Source organism: Manis javanica, chromosome 11 (genome assembly GCF_040802235.1).
Source record: "Manis javanica isolate MJ-LG chromosome 11, MJ_LKY, whole genome shotgun sequence".
NCBI classification, from domain to species: domain Eukaryota; kingdom Metazoa; phylum Chordata; class Mammalia; order Pholidota; family Manidae; genus Manis; species Manis javanica.
In genome coordinates this window covers 20,684,451-20,701,461 of record NC_133166.1, presented here as the reverse complement: position 1 = coordinate 20,701,461, position 17,011 = coordinate 20,684,451, and the positions used below count along the sequence as shown (strand labels likewise).

Here is a 17,011-nt window from a genome sequence, read left to right as displayed (position 1 = left end):
GCTCCTGGTGTAATGAGCATTTGTCCTTCTGTCTGCACCATAATTTCCAATAGGCCAATTAACTCTCTCCCACAGTATTTTGATGGCAGAGTAACAGCAGTGGCCTGCCTCCCACTGAGGGGGTCAACTCAGAAAGAAGCTGAGGGGGCTTCCCTTACCAGTGGATATTCAGCTAGGAGGCAGGCATGTGACAGAAGTCCAGCCCACTAGGCCTTCTCTCCAGTTTGAATGTAAAGACATCAAGGAATAGAAGGTGATCTGGTAGTGAGGGGCAAGTGGGAACAGTATCCTGAACAGGCCACTTCAGCAGTAACATGGTTGCAGCGTCTTCTTTCCTACCTTTTGGCCTTCTGGAGTGCCCTTAGTACCTACATATTATAAGGTAAATAAACATCTATAAAATGGGTGCAGAGGGGTAAAGCTCACAGACTTAAAGCAAATTTCTGCAAAGTTGGATCATTTCATGATTAGAACCAGAGAAAAGAGAGGAAAATGAACATAAACAGCAGAATGGTCGCATCACTAATGAAGATGAGGAGGTGCTATTTTAGGGAGGACAGGGAATACAAAATTTTTATTATAATCTCTCCTCCAAGATATCTCCATTTATATATACTCAACTCTTCTGCTTTGGGGATGAGAGCAGTTGGAGTATTATTTCAGGTTGAGTTAGCTTCCTGGTCCCTGTTTAGGTGGGTCTCAGGCCAATGGTCCTGCCCTTGCCCTCAGAGACAATTACATTTCAAGAACCTGTCAGCCACATATTTAGTGGCAGGAGAAATCAAAGATGACTTGGAGGTTTCAAATCAGGATACAGGGAAAGAAGAAAATGCTGAGCTCAAGATTTCAGCAGGACGTGGGTAGAGGTGACCCAGGGGCAGTAAGAAGTAGGTGTTGCTTGGATAAGACACTGATTAATATGTTTAAAAATCTCTAATGCCAGTGATATTACTATTGTGTACTTCCCATTACATGCAATTCTGTGCATTTGCAGAATCAAGCATTTGGCTTTTTTTTTTTGTAGCCAGAAAATTTATTGGGTACCTACTATGTGCTGCTGTTCTAGGCAATGGTAAGGTATGAAAAAGCTACCCTCATAGAGACTATGGAGACAGATACTATTTAGATCTATGTGTTTACTTTTTATGTGCTGTGAACAATAAAATAGGGGAAGGGGTGAGGATGGGGTTAGCATGGCTCTCAGAATATTCAATGTAGATGGTGATAAAATGACCTTTTAGAATGCTACTCTCACTCATCTGGCCTTTAGCCATGGCCACACTGTATCACAGGTATATAGTTAGTACTTTGAGAGATTTTCCAACCTTTAATTGTGTTATGTTAGCTGATACTAACATGGGCAGACAAATGAGGTCGACTGAAGGAGAAAAAGGAAAAAAAAACTTTAATACTAGCTCTTTCTTCTAGGACTTCTGATGAAACAATCAAGAAATATTTACTGAGTAATGAGCTAGAATATTCACACTTAGTTCCAAGTAGATTCTAGAATATACAATGCATTATTATTTCAACAACATGTTCAGTTTGAAAGTGAACCATGAACTGGACCATATCTAACATAATAAAAACTACACAGAAACTCATGCCTATGAAGAGACCTGTTTATTACGGATAATACTTCATTTAGTTAAAACCACAAGAAATCCACACACAAATACTTAAAGTGCAAATTCTCACAGGCAATATTTATGATACATCCTGGCTTTTTTTTTTTAGGGAAAAATGAGAAGGTGTTGACAGAAACTATTAAAACAAGGGCACAATTTTGAACTACTGCTACACAGTCAGAAAAATAATTCATTCTTAACTGCATTTATTTTATCAGACATATTTAATTATAAATACAAAGAGTTTATTTTAGTCTCTAACAGGAAGGCCTCACCATATATAGATACAGACTCTTGCTTGAGTGGCTCTTCTAAGATACATGATGAATCATAATACTGGACAAAAATATACCAAATAGTATCAAATTAGTTGTGGCTCACTTGGAAGGTAGCACTATTAGGTTCTACATGTCACTTATACTAGTAATAATTAGTCTACATAGACATTTTCTTAGCCTTCATGGCTAACATCTTGTTTTGAGTGTAAATACTAGATGTTATATATAATTTCCAATAGGAATATGCTTTGCTCTGTCCAAAGAAACTGAGTATTTAAGAGTGTGCGTGCTTAATAAACATTTACTTTGTATAAATTTCAGTAATTAGAATTGTTTTACAAATAGAATTAGAAAATTAATGTTTTTGATTGTTTCTTAAACTATTTGCCTCTTTAAAATAAAATCCCTTACTTCCTATTGTCATCAAATAAGAACTCTGTAATGGTACTGTACTGAGTGGTGTGGATATGAAAAATAATTAACTATGATCCCTGCTCTCAGGGTGCAGACAGTCAGGTGCTTCATTTTAGTCAAGGAAGGCCAATGAATTAAAGAGAACACACTGGCCAACACCTCTGACTGTATTATAAGGTTCAGTACATATAACTTTTCAAGGTTAGTTTAATTTGGCATTAATGCTTTCAAAGTTCAGCTTCTAATGGGCAGAGAATATCCTAGATGCATCCTATGTTTATACTTCTCATACTAGGGTCTGTGTGTTTATGTACCACAAGGGTTATGCAGCAATTGAAAGGAGCTGGGGGGGAGAAAATTGAGAGGCCATATGATAAACAGTAGGCTCCTGTCTGGCAGCACCACTTACCATGATGATTGAAGGAATTATTTTATATTAAAACAGTTTTATTATGGAGAATGCAAAGTTCACTTACATTTTTAATACACAACATGAAATGTCATGAGTGGTACGCTGCTTCTGATTTTGCTCTCAGGCCCCTTTCCCTGCACAGTCATGCTCCTTTGCTTTAGGATTATGCTGGTGGAAAACTTTGAGAAGCAAACTTGAGATATGTTATTTTGCCCTTACCTTGGTCATTTACTCATTTTTGTATGTTCTCTTCTTTTAGGTATGTTGCCTTGAACTAACAAAGAGAAAAGATGGCTTAATGAATGTTAACAATGTGGTGAATATTTTAAAGTAACCAATGGCAAATGCTAACTTTGTTTCCAACTAGAACTAAGTCAAGCTGTATAAAGAGTCGCTAAAGTCATGCTATATACATAGTCAGACAATGAGAGATTCTCTCTCTTCTTTCCACTTAGACTTCTCATGGCTAATGGTAAGATGCTGTGAGTGACAAATGTGTAAAAAGATGTCCTCAAATCTTGTGCTTTCGGACCTCCAAAGTACAAGGAAACCTGAAATAAAATGCTAGATCAAACTGACAATTCATTTTGGTTAGTATGATGCCCATCAGTTTCTAGAGCAATCTCAGAAAACAGTGAACTGTAAAAGGCCATAATAAATTAACATGTAGTATACAGACAGACCAAAAAGGTTATGCAATAATAGATTAAAATTACTTCTTACAATGTCTTATTCTCATAATAATAACAAAACAACCAGAAGTCCATAGACAAACAGTTTATGAATAAGTTTAAAGCATTCTGAATGAATACAGTTCAGATTTCTTATCAGTGAGGTAACAAGGGCAAAAGCTTTTCACAGTAACAAAATGTTGGAGGGAACCTAGGAAAAGAGGGAGGTAGAGAGAAAAAGACAAAAGCATAAAATAACTTTATCCAAGCAGAATTTGGATTTTTCAAGCATCACAAACATCAGTGGAAAACATTTGAAAGAAATATTAATAGCAGCAGTTCATAGAACAATTTCTTCATTAAACTCCAGCTAATATCTTTGTTACATCACTTCCAGAAGCAACCTGCTTAATAGGAAGCATATTTCCTATCTGAAGATATTCCAAAGTCTCCAACCTCTTACAACTTCTCTGTCTGCTGAAGTTACTATGTCCAAATAACAACACTTCATATTTAAAACAAAACCCTCAAATGCTCTATAATGCCATACATTCTTTAAGATGAACAAAATTATGTTCAAGTCTCACTTAACTTGCCAGCTTAAGTTAAAAATAACATCCAAGCAGGTCTTCATGCACTGAATAGACTGCACTCATGCATCTACTACTCAACATACACAAAAACTACCTTGTGGGCTTAATTTTTTAGATATGGATAAAACTCAAAGACTACTTTCAGTGCTCTTTATGACATCATCTTTGTTCCAACCTGAGTTTTAAAAAAAAGTACTGGAAGGAACCTTAAAAAGCTAGTTAATATATCTCTCATATTTAAAACTTTCACTTTATTTTTTAAAAGTGATCCTTATTCCCTTTTTCCGTCCTTGCTGGAGATGAAGAACAGCTCATCATATTACTTCTTACTTTGAGTCCTTCAATAAAAGACTCAATCAGCTTATTAAGCTATCTCAGAATTTTTCTCCCCTCCAAAGTTAAATGATCTTAATTCTTTGAACTTTTTCTCAGAGGTCTTATTTTCTAATCTGTATTTTATCCTTTTTTATTTCTGCTATATCTTTCCCTCCTCGGTTCCCATATGATCCTAAAAGATAGTAACATCCCAGCAGGAATTGAATCAGTTTGAGGGGTGCTTTCCTCACCTCCTAAAACTTGTGCCCTTTTTGGTAGTCACTAGTAAAGAAAAACAAAAGATTCAGTCTGCTCATCATAACAACAAACAAACACAAGTAAGCAACTTGCCCACAGCCAGCTTATTCCCTGCTTTTAAGGTGAAAATTGTGCCCTTCACAAGAAGCATTTCCTATGCCGCCTTAGGAACCTTCCCATTGTTTATTTCTACTATTTATTTCCAATGTATGTTTTGATCTTGCCCCACTAATTCCTTCCTTTTCCTGTAAGTTCTGGAAAAATCTATACACTCAGTGAGAAATAACACATTTCCATGACATTATTCATAAAGAAAAAGAAACAATGTGAAGAGCCCAGGCTGAGACTACTGGGCAGAGCTTCTGCCTCTCTTGGTTGGCTTGGGTTACTGAATTTATCCTTGTTAGGCAAATATACACCCACTGTGTCAATCTCATGTTAAATATCACAGTCTCACAGACTTGAGAGCTTGGCTAGAATCAAATAATTCCCTCAATTTTCATACTTCAGGAACATTTGTAAAATTTTGTTAACTTTTACTTGGGATATTTTCATTTTTTTGAAATAAGAATCCAAGCTTTAATAACTCTTCACCTTGATTAAGATGATTTGAATATTGCATTATATTAAAGCACTCAAAACTATTCTCTTCATCATAGAATGACAATCATGACATGGCTTTAGTGATTAGGAATTGGGCTAGCGCATCATTTTAGCTCCACTTTGTTCTTCAGTCACTGAAACACAGATGCTAACAACAAATACACATATTTATTTATAGCATTGTTCACACCACTTTGAAGAATATAGGCTATTTCCTAAATTACAATCTACATTCCTAAAAGCAAATAAAGCAAAAAATTCAACATTTCTTTTTCAGTGCAAAGCCTTTGAAAACAAACTTATTCAGAAATATGGTGCTCTACATTTAGCTCGCTATTATCTAGAGTCATACAAGATCCAGCCATAAGAAAGTAAAGAAGGAACAAATTAACAATAGTGGCAATACAATAATTTGAAAATTATATTTGGATTATATGGGTTCGACCAAATGTTAGCTGATAGCTACTACTAGCCAAACCATGATTTAATATATATATAATAATCAGTTCAAATTTTATATTATTATTTTAGGAAATAAATTCTGTATTATCAGTTATCTCCCATAGGTGCTTTGTTTAGTATAATTATACCCAAGGGCTTGCTTGTTATTGTTACATCTTAGCTGTAGCACGTGTATTTAAGAATTCTGTGAGCTATATAGGACAGGATATACTTTAAGAAGATAGCACTTGTCTAGTAAGTCTTTTTTTAGAAAACTGTGGAATCAACCAAAAAAAGTGACATTCCAATTTTTTTTTTCTGATCAGAGGTTCTACAGAAGCCAGAAAGATGTTAGGATAAAACCGGACTTCAGTTTTTAGAACATGTAGTTTTAGTGTTGCATAACACCTAAAATCTGGAATCTGCATGTTTTATTTCTTAGTCAAATTAGCATTACTTCATCTGGTAAAGAAATAAATCTACTTATAAAAATGTTTAAAAAGTAAGACTTTTAAATAAATTCAGAGCTCCTTTCTCAGTTCAGATTTTTTTCTTTACTTAAAGGCTGTTATAACTGACTCTTAATTCTAATATGAAGATCCTTAACAACAGTTACTTTGAGCCTGCTTTTATTAAGATTTTTATTTACATTCGTAAGATTTTAAAATCAGCAAACTTTTGATATAGAGGGAAGCACCTATATAGTTTGGAAGATTTTCCTTAATTGTCTGAAAATTAACTGATTAAATTATAATCAATGCAGGAACACTGTTTTCAATTTGTACCATACCTTGAGAAAGGCACTGAGAAATTTGACAAGAACAAAGCCACTAGGAGTGTTGCCACAATTGTTTTCTATCCAGTAAACATTGGGATTTTAAGTTCATACAACACACTGACACTGCACCAAAAACACCTGAAAAACAGAGGCACTGAAAACACGTACTGTAACATCTATTCTAAGTTAGAAATCCTAAATACCCTATTTCAAACACTCTAATTTGCAAGTTAATAGCTGTGATGTCATAATGACACTTTCCCACAGTATTCTGGGAGCAGTGCCTCTCTTTTCTTGCCAATTTTATGGATTAAGTTTCTGAACTCTACAGTTACATAACATTTATCTGCCTTAGTTTAAAACTATGCTATACACAATTGCAAGAATATGGAACTAAGCTTAATCATCCTTTAATAAGAAAACTCATTTTTGTATTGTTTTGTCTCTGTTAAAGGAAGAACAATGTGTTATCGTAGTACTTTTGATGTAATGACTTTTGTTCAAGATTATGAAAAAATTGAGTCATTTCTTTCGGGCCACTTCATTTCAAATTTTTACAGTTTAGTCAGTGAACCAAAAAGAAACAAAATAAAAGGAGAAAGATACTTGTCAAGTTAAGGTAGAGAAAGAAGGCTAATATGAGTTCAGTGCATGGAGTTCTTGGTTGTTCTGATCCATATGCCATATGCCTGTGCAAAGAAGAACTGGTGAACTCTAAACAGAACGCCAGATCAATCCATTTTTATTGGGCTCAAGAAAATTCTCAATCAAAGCTGCAATGAGTTTCTTCAATTCCTCTTGTAGTAAGGCAGTGTCACTGCAGAAAAAGATCAAGAGTTTAAAATTCCTTATTTTCATAGTCTTAAGTTTTGTTTAAATTGTTATATAACTTTTTAAGAGTGTATATACTTGATGGGATGATTACATGACTGGTAAACAAAAGAGAAAATCATTCATGTAAAACAAAATGATAGAAGACCAAAGTGGGGGAAAATATCACACACAAAGAAAACGCCATTATCACAAACTAAAGTTGAACTGCATTAAAAGGACTTCCTTGGAACACAGTACATGGGTGGGCTATAGGGTATCTAAAGATTTCTCCCATGGCAGGTAACTGAATGGCTTAAAACACCAATACCAGGTATCAAGATAAAATGGCTTCCTAAAAGACTTTGAAGAATACCCAGTATAGATACTGGGGGATAATATGGCATATATTTCAGGTAGCAGAGGGAGATGCGACTAAAAGAATGAGATGTTTAAAAATAAATACATACTTACAAGTATGCCCTTTTCAAAGTCATCACCTGAGGAGCTGCTGTTGCCCAAAACATTTCTAGGAAAGCTTCTTTGGAACTTTCACATTTATTTTTTAAGCCCACATCAAACCACTTTTTATTACTAATCATCCTTCACTTCCAACCAAATATAGCATTACACAATTTGGTTTACTTTAAACTCTTTTAAATGACTTCAGGAGGTCTTTTTTCCCCCCAAAAGGAAATAATCTACTCTTAAATGCAAAGATTTGGGGAAATACAAAATAATATGCCTTGGGCTCTGAAGGCCATTCCCAAAAATCTCCTTCCCAAAAATCTACTGATCAATGACATCATAAGAGGTGCTACTTTTAATAAGATTAAATAGCCTCTGAATGGGTTTATTAAAGTCAAGTTAATTTAGTCACAATTCTTAAAGGGAAATAAATTGGGTAAACTAAAATCATATTAGATATAAAAAAAAACTTGGCAATAAATAATTTGTGATCACTTTGTTATGTTCATCAAATAACTGTTTAAGTTCAGAGAGCCTTCCCAGGAATATGAATTCAATAACATTTTAAAATTCAATTTCCAAATGATGCAGCTGTTTTGGAGAACAGTCTGGCAGTTCCTTACAGGTTAAACACAGAACTACCATATGATCCACAATTCCAATCCCACATACATATCCAAGAGAAATTAAAACATGTGTCCACACAAAAACTTGTATACATTAACTTTTGTTCCACATTATTCATAATAGCCAAAATGTGGAAATAACCCAAATGTCCATCACCTGATAAAGAGACAAAAAACGTGGCATATCCATACAATGAAATATTATTTGGCCATGAAACAAACTTTAAAAAAAAGGAATTGAGCACAGATACATGCTACAACATGGATGAATCTTGGAAACATTATGCTAAGTTACAGATGCCAGTCACAAAAGACCACATACTGTATGATTCCATTTATATGAAATGTCCAGAATAAGCAAATACATAATAATAGTAGATTTGTGGTTGCCTAGGGCTGGGAGGAAAGGGAATGGGAAGTGACTGCTAATGAGTAGGGGTAATAAAAATGATCTAAAATTGATGGTCGTGATGTTTGCAAAACTGAATATACTAAAAACCATTGACTTGTACACTTTAAGTGGGTGAACTGTATTATATGCAAACTGCATCTCAATAAAGCTTTTACATACATATTTAAACAGTCAATTCTCACCTCTGGTCAGGGGATGCACACATCTCTGCATAATACTTGATCTTCGGTTCTGTTCCGCTTGTCCGAAGAGTAGCAACACAACCATTTTGAAAAGTAAATGTAATCATTTGGCTGTTCTTACTCACAGGCAGCACCTATGCACAATTTTAACAACAGCTTAATTACACTTGGTACCTTCTTCATTTTCAGGAGGTATAAAATACCTTCCACTTCTATGAGGTATCTAAAGTAGTCAAATTCATAGAAGCAGAAAGTAGAAGGGTGGTTGTCAAGGGCTGGGGGGAAGGGGAAAATGAGGAGTTGCTTAAAGGGTATATAAAGTTTCAGTTTAGCAAGATGAAAAAGTTCTGGAGATCTGCTGCATAACAATGTAAATATGGTTAACACACTGAACTGCATGCTTAAAAATGGCTAAGATGGGAAATTTTATGTTATGTATTTATTACCACAATTAAAAATTTTTTAAATATTTTAAAAAGAATTATAAAACACAAAAGAAAGTTACATACATAGTGATTCATAAATATACCATTTACTGAACATTTATAATAGTATAGGCTTTGGGTCACATATAGGATCTCTGGACTTCAGCAATAATCCTGCAAAGTAAATACTACAACCAATTTGCAGACAAGACGCAAAGTAAGTAAACGACCTACTCAAGGTAATTAGCTAAAGTGCAGAGCAAGAAGCAGAAACCAGGTCTGTCAAAGTCCAAACTGCCTCTACATTTGCAAAGTGCTTTACAATTTCAAAGCACTTTCACAGTTTATCAATAATCTCCAAAGCAGAGTGCACCTATCCTAGGGAGAGGCAACATGATCCACTGCGGTGCAAAAATTTTTTAATATTTTTTTACCTAAAAATTAAAAACAGAAATGAACCTTTACTGACATTGAATACATGGATTAACATTGGTACTGTTCCTAGTCCACAGATCAGTCTGTGATGGCATCTTGAGGGAACTGTGGGGGTTGACTAGGACAGAGGGGTTGACAGGGTGCTCTCCCTCAGGTGTCCTGAGCCTGGTGCTCTCCTTGAGGTCCCTCTCTCTGTCAGTGGTGCCACCATATACTTGTTTAAGACAGAGACCTTCCTCCCCTCTTTCACTCACAGACCATCAACAAGCAAATCTTGCCTATCCTACTTAACTTTGTCCAATTTTCTCCATCACTACTGCTACTATATTAAATTTGGTTTCCTGTCATTTCTCTCTTCCTCATCACCCTCGTTCCTCTTACATCTGGGTGACTCCTACTCATATTCTAGAATTCAGCTAACAAAAGTTCCTAGAGAGTCTTCCATGAGCCCCCAAATCTGCATTAAGTGTCCTTCCTATGCTCTTTCATGGTACCCTATGCACCCCCCAGTAGCACTTATGATTTTGTAAGGTAATCGCTGTTCACTTGTCCATTTCCCCACTAGATGCTTGAGGGCAGAAACAGTGCATTTGTCATTACTGTATCCCCAGTGTACCTGTAGCACAGAAGTGTTTTGATAAATGCCTGTTGAACACACAGATGAATGTCAACCTGAAGAATAAAGAATTCAGGAAGTCTGACATTTACTATGCGACCTTGGGGGATTAACAATATTTATACCTCCTTCCTTACAAAACTGTTGTTAAGGATTAGTGGAAAACAGATAGAAAAGCACTTTGAATAATGAATATCATAAATCTTAAAGGGAGTTTAAGAGAAAAAAGAATCACATCAGCAAGTACTCTAAAAGCACAGCAACATAAGAGAAATAAAAAGCAAAAGTTTATTTCTTCTTTTTCAAGTAGTTTACAAAGAAAAATAGATACATACATTCACATACACAGACTACCAACAACTGGGAACCAATATTTGTTGACACAAAGGGAACATGGGTAGCATTCTACATAAGACACTGCAGATTTCCCAAAGTATATGATGCCCCCAGAATCTTGACACATCAGAATATTGTAAGTGAAAATCTAGGCTAATAATAATAACAATAACAAAAATAAACTTGACTAGCAATCTATGGTATTTAAATATTTGTTGAGCATCTATCACAGAGGCAGAGCTTTGAGAGGCATCCATCAGAAATGGACCTGCCAAGTACAATACAATGATAATGAGACAGGGACGGTGGACGTAGTCAGAGTAGGGTGAGGGCCTCTGGAGGGGGCAGGGCGGGATATTTGCAGTCAGAGCAATGTAACTACATGCAAGGAAACCCCCCTACTAAAGCTATGTTAAACATTAAGCTCTAGAATCATTCTTCAGTGAGATCAGTTAATGTTCCCCAGATAGAGAAGAGTAGCATATGTTTTATTATGCTAATCATTTGTAACCATGTATAAGATTCACTTTAACATACTAAAAGGCCCAGGCCTATGTGCTGTCTTTCCTCCTCCAGATCTGACTAGGTGATTTTGCAAACTGAGCAACTAACTTAGCAGTGCAGACCCAGCTGTAGACAGCATAGTAAAAGGCAGGAAGAATTCCATCATAAGTTTCCATTTTAACACCCAGGAAGTTTAAGAGGCAGGATTCTTTAGCAAATAGACAATACCTCAGCCCACCTTGGGGGCTGGGCATGCAGCCTTTTGATGTGCTCCCGGACCCAGGTGCTGGTGTCCCAGAGAGAAATCAAGGCAGGAAATTCCTTATGTTAAGTTAATTTTCAATATTCAGGGACCACTTAACAAGTCCACACCCCTAAACTCTTTCACGTTCCTAAATATCCTCAACTGCCTATAAAACCCCCTAGACAACGCACCACCACGGACTCTCTTGTCCCCTCCTAGCATGAGCTGGGTGCTCTGTCCTTTCACTGTATCTCTAAATAAAAGCCTGTACCTTGCTCTCCTACCTTGAGTATTTGTGAAGCTCATTTTTCGGCTTCGTGAACAAGAACCCCGGCATCAATAACATAACAAAGAAAGTGCTAAATGACAAGAGGAAGGCACATAATATAATGAAACCTCAGGAGGAAGACATCTGATTATGGGACTTGGAGGGTATGTGGAGGAGGTGACATTTGCCTAAGTCTTAAATAATGGTTGAAGTTGGCCTTGCAGCCTTAGGACACAAGGTAGACTGAGGAAACAGCTGGAGTAGAAATAGAGAAATTTAAAAAAAAATGTATGTATGTAAAACTACAGTTGTTCTATTTGGATGGAGATATAGAGAATAAGTTTGAAAAGGGAAGTTACAACTAGAAAGGTGTATAGCTTTGAAATTATAGGTTTTTAAAAGACTTTATTTTCAACATATTCAGCAGCATCATACATTCCCCTTCCTTCCCTTTCTCTTTTGTTTCTCTAACTCACTCTTTCCCATCTCCCCACCCTCAGGGCACAGCAGGCACTGGGGGAGTGGTGAGGACAGGAGCAGATTCACAGAGCCAGTGGAGAAAAGCAAGGAATCCTAATTGCAAGAAACTCACAGGCTTAAACTTCCATTATTTTATTATAGCATAAATTATTACAAACGTTAAAAACTTAAAAAAAAATAGGTACTTACTGATTTCTTCCTTGGTTGGCTGCTGTCATACCCAGTGGTAATGTCCCGTATGTGCAGTACGGCAAACGTCCCACAAAATTTTGGATATTCTTTTGGAGAATCAAAATTGCGAAGCCTTTCAAATATACTTTTGATAGTAGTTGGATCATAACACAAGAAATATGAAGTTTTTGAAATATGATAACCGTATCTGCACAAAGATTTGAAGTGTTAAAATCAGTTATCAGGTAACTTCAGGACAGTATATATTGGAGATAAGTCTATTACACTATTATGTAGAAAGAGGCAGTCCTTAATTCAGACAAATGCAGCACTATTTAAAAATGTTGGCTATTCCTCAATGCCAAATTTAGAAGGCTAAAAGTAGGTAAAAAAAAAATTAGCACCTGAAATTCGTAACAGTCGAACTTACTTTTCATAAATCTTAATCAGTTGCTGCTTCAGTGTTACACTCATGGTTTCCAGGTAGGATGCCATCTCAGCTACAACAGCAGCTGCGCTCACCCCATCTTTATCCAAAACTGAAGTTCCACAGAGAAAACCTGAAAATTAAAAAACATCTTTAAAAAGGAGGAAAACTTAAGCCTATAGTAACTTCAACAGTTTCACATTTCTTCAGAAGGACCAATTAATTTAAAAGCAGAGTAATAAATGAAACTCATTGATACTGAAGGCAAGGGTCTTTTTTTCCTGAGAAATGCACCTATCCATTTTTTAGTTCTCTGTGGTTTTTACAATGCAAAATACAAAACCATAAGATGAAAATTCCTCTTTGTAGAACTACTACATTCAAAAACATGCTTTTGTTCAAATTTCAAACATTTTAATGTTTACTACGTACCAATAGACTCTTCAAATGCAAAAAGGACTTCTTTCCCATTTTCCAGAAGGTCTTTTATCTTACTTCCAATCCATTTAAAACCTGGTAATGTTTCCTGAAAGGCAGAGGAGGCCACTCTAGTTAAGTGACTCTCTCATAAATACATATTAGAGAAAAGCCTGCTACTAAATGCACATAATACTTAGCAATCATCTGTTAAGGTCTCAATTCACAAAGATTTATACAGTGGTTAAATGTATAGTCATAAAGTGCATGGATATATACACAGACACCACAACAGATGACCTACTATTTATTGAGCACAGTGATAGTGATTTACATAAAATATAATCCAATATTTATAAGTGGTGATGCATATACTCACAAAAGTAATATAAACACACACATTATGGTCATCTACTATTTACCAAGCACTGTAACAGATGCTTTACATCACTATATTTTTTTAATGCTCACAGAAGATGTTGTTGAAACAGGGCCTCAGAAGTTCAGTAAATTTGCCCAAGATTATGCTACATATATAAAGGATGGAGCCATGGTTCAATTACAATGCTTCTCAGAACTGTCCTTTAAGCTGTATAATAAGCACTAATAGTGAGTATTATAAGGCTGTGATTTAGTCCCCCTGAGTCACCAAAGGCCATAGGCTTTTTAATGATGCACTTTCAACATTACCACAACATATGCTTGAACCTTGTGTACCTTACCACAACATCATGGCCTAAATAAAACCACCAAAGTGAGTTACTAAGTTTGTCTTTGGTGATTAAAGTTGAGGACTTTTCATCTGATGAGACATGAACTTTAAAGACATGAATTTCATATTTAAAAACGTGAACTGTTTTAGAGTCACCAGAAAGGGCATATGATACACACTGACTCTAGAGCTTACCATTACTAATTTATGATTCAAATTCACCTCTTTACCTCCACACTGAGGAAAACAAAAGAAAACAACATAAAAGCCAAGAACCTTTGCCACCCGACTATTCCCAACAAAAACTGAGAAACAAATTTAAAATATTGGTCTGTAGAATCATGTTCTTTTTTCTCTTTTGTGCTCATTATATATTTTTCCTGCCAGATATAAACGAAGAAAATATAACATTACCACTTAGGAATCTTAGACTTGGGTAAATTTTGTTTCTTCTATTTTGCTATTTGTATTTTAGAAAGCCTGGGATTGAAAGTTCTGTTTCAGTAAGACTGGTATATAAGCCAATTAGTGTTATGACCTGTAGCTTGCCTATGGCTCAAGAAAAAAATGCCCAGAGGTGATATTTTCACTGATTCTTGGCAAAGGTGACAGAGGAAAGCAACTTAATTGGCACTAGTCCCAGCAGCTGTAAAAAGCTCAGCTTAACTGCCTGTGGCTCATAAAGGTTAATGATCTATGCTGAGAGAGTCATTATTTGTTTTATGGAGGTAGAATCATTGGGTCTTAATTTACAACTCAGAAGATTACTTGAAGGGCCTAAACAAGTAGTAGATAACACCTACAATTTTTTGGAGTGGAGTTTATATATTGATGAGGTCACCAGGAGCCAGATTTTCTCAGTATGAAAACCAAATACTGTTGTATGAAATAACAGGCATTAATGCAGTTAAGATGTTTAGAGAACATAATATATTAGCTTCAGAAATTTACATACTGGATGAATCTGGCTTAAGGTGTATAAACTATCAAAAAAAACTTAAGCAAGTGCTAACAGAATTAGAAAAAAAGGGGGGGGAATTATAAATGGAATCAACAAAAGTTTTGTGGAGAGATGACTTTAATTTATAGAAATAGATTTTAAAAAGTAGCACACAGATATTATCTATTCTTACTTCAAAATGAAATCCTTCTTTAAGTGCAATTGCCTTTAAAATTTTGGAAGAGACTGTAGTGGCTAACATATAAATGTTCTTCACATCAGCATTTGGTGATTTATTTTTCTTCCAGCAATCAAACATCCACCACCCAAACAAAGCTGCCAGCTCATTCCCTGTGAAAACTTTCCAGTGACCACTGTAGAGAGAATGAAAATTCAAGTCAAGACCTTTGTAACTTCTCATTAAAACTTCCTGACCCTAAGAACTACAAATTACTATCCTTCACGTAAGAAAACCCAAAACTATTGTATGGGATTTTTGAGAAAACACTTAGTACCACTTTTCTAACTAACTGGGGTGAACTTAGTATAGGAACGGCAGGAATGTCTTTTGAAAAATTATTACATTGTTACTTTTATTCTCCTACTTAATGAGAAAAAAGTTAAAACGTGATGTCCTTCCCATGTAAGGACACTTGTCACAACATCATAATGTCAAAAATGCATAGCAACTGAAAGGACCATGATTAGGAAATGATTACATTGATAAAGCAAACTGTTGGGATATTATGCCATTTTAAAAATTAATATTTTAAACAAGTATTTCTGGACAGGGAAAATGTTTACAATACAATATTAAGTGGAAAATATTATGTAAAACTATATATAGCATTCATAATTTTATAAACAAATATATCTTAAATGTTTGAGTAGAAAAAACTTAGGAAGGAAATGTCAAAATACCAATCCAGGTGGTTATCTCTGGGTAGTGTGGGCTTAGATTTATTTTATTATTTCTTAATTATTTCTAATGTAAGACTGAAAATCAAAACTTGTTTTTCAAACTTTAAGCTTTTAATTAAATAGCAGCCTCTACTTACCTCTCCTGAAGTTCTGCCACTGCCAATCTGTCTGCATCAGGATCTGTGGCTAGCACTACTCGGGCATTTTCTTTCTCTGCCAGTCTCAAAGAAAGTTCCTAAAACAGTGACCCAAAAAGCTGGGTTGTACTTAAATTCAATGTTAATATTCCTAAATGAAGGCACTGTGTTAATACTGAAATTTTAGAAGGAATATAGTTTGACTAAATTAAAAAGAAAGTCTATGAGTCAGGATATCAACCACAGGGATTTCAAACAAAAGAGAATATATGGCTCCAATATAATTTGAATGATGTAAATTTAAGTTGTTTCTGCTTTTCAAGTAATCACTGAATTGTCAGTGAGTTCTATCTGGTGAACTTTAATACAGTAATAATAATTCAAGTAAAGAGAAAACATACCAGCACAGATTCTCCTTCTTCAGGATTTGGGCATTTAACAGTAGAAAAGTCTGGATCGGGATCTTTTTGTTCTGGTACTGGAATTGGAGGCTTAAAACCAAACACTTGAAAAGCCAACTGCACATAGTCATGCCCAACCCCATGAAAAGATGTATGTACAAATTTCAATGTGGTCTTTGAGTTTAATCCCCTATAAAGGAAAATCATCATTCTATCAGTATCAGAAAATCCATTACTTATGATAGGATTAAAATAGAGAAAAAGCTAAAATCTACTTTGTTAGATAAGGAAAATATACTCAGCAAGGCAAGATGCTTTCTAGTAATAATCCTTGCTATTTATGGAATAGTTATGGAAATATGGGAATAGTTAAGGAAAAAAATCAAATTTTAGATGAAATTCCCTAATCTTGTATATAGAGGGAATACATGTATTTAACTATAATCTTTTAACAGCTTTCTTGAGAGGTAACTAACATACTATACAGTTCATCGATTTAAAATGTACAATTCAATGGCTTTCACTATATTCACAAAGGTGTTCAACCATTACCATTATCAATTTTAGAACATTCTTATTGACCCAAAAAGAAACTCCACACCCCATAGCTGCCAGCTCTTAACTCTCCCATTTCTCCCAGCCATAGGTAGCAACTAATATTCGATTCTCTCTCTATAGATTTGCCTTC

General features: G+C 35.2%; 1 protein-coding gene across 1 annotated transcript in view; it reads right to left on the bottom strand.

Annotated features, from left to right (window-relative positions):
* Nucleotides 1–1,608: 1,608 nt before the first annotated feature.
* The window catches only part of PGM2L1 (phosphoglucomutase 2 like 1), a 79,557-nt gene continuing 64,154 nt past the window's right edge, over nt 1,609–17,011 (bottom strand). The window contains exons 7-14 of the mRNA XM_037026286.2: nt 16,324–16,513; nt 15,923–16,020; nt 15,058–15,238; nt 13,228–13,321; nt 12,799–12,928; nt 12,387–12,576; nt 8,890–9,023; nt 1,609–7,208 (exon numbers count right to left, since the gene is read on the bottom strand). Coding sequence (XP_036882181.1) covers nt 7,106–7,208; nt 8,890–9,023; nt 12,387–12,576; nt 12,799–12,928; nt 13,228–13,321; nt 15,058–15,238; nt 15,923–16,020; nt 16,324–16,513 — 1,120 coding nt within the window. The 3' untranslated portion in view covers nt 1,609–7,105. The remainder of the gene's footprint in view (nt 7,209–8,889; nt 9,024–12,386; nt 12,577–12,798; nt 12,929–13,227; nt 13,322–15,057; nt 15,239–15,922; nt 16,021–16,323; nt 16,514–17,011) is intronic.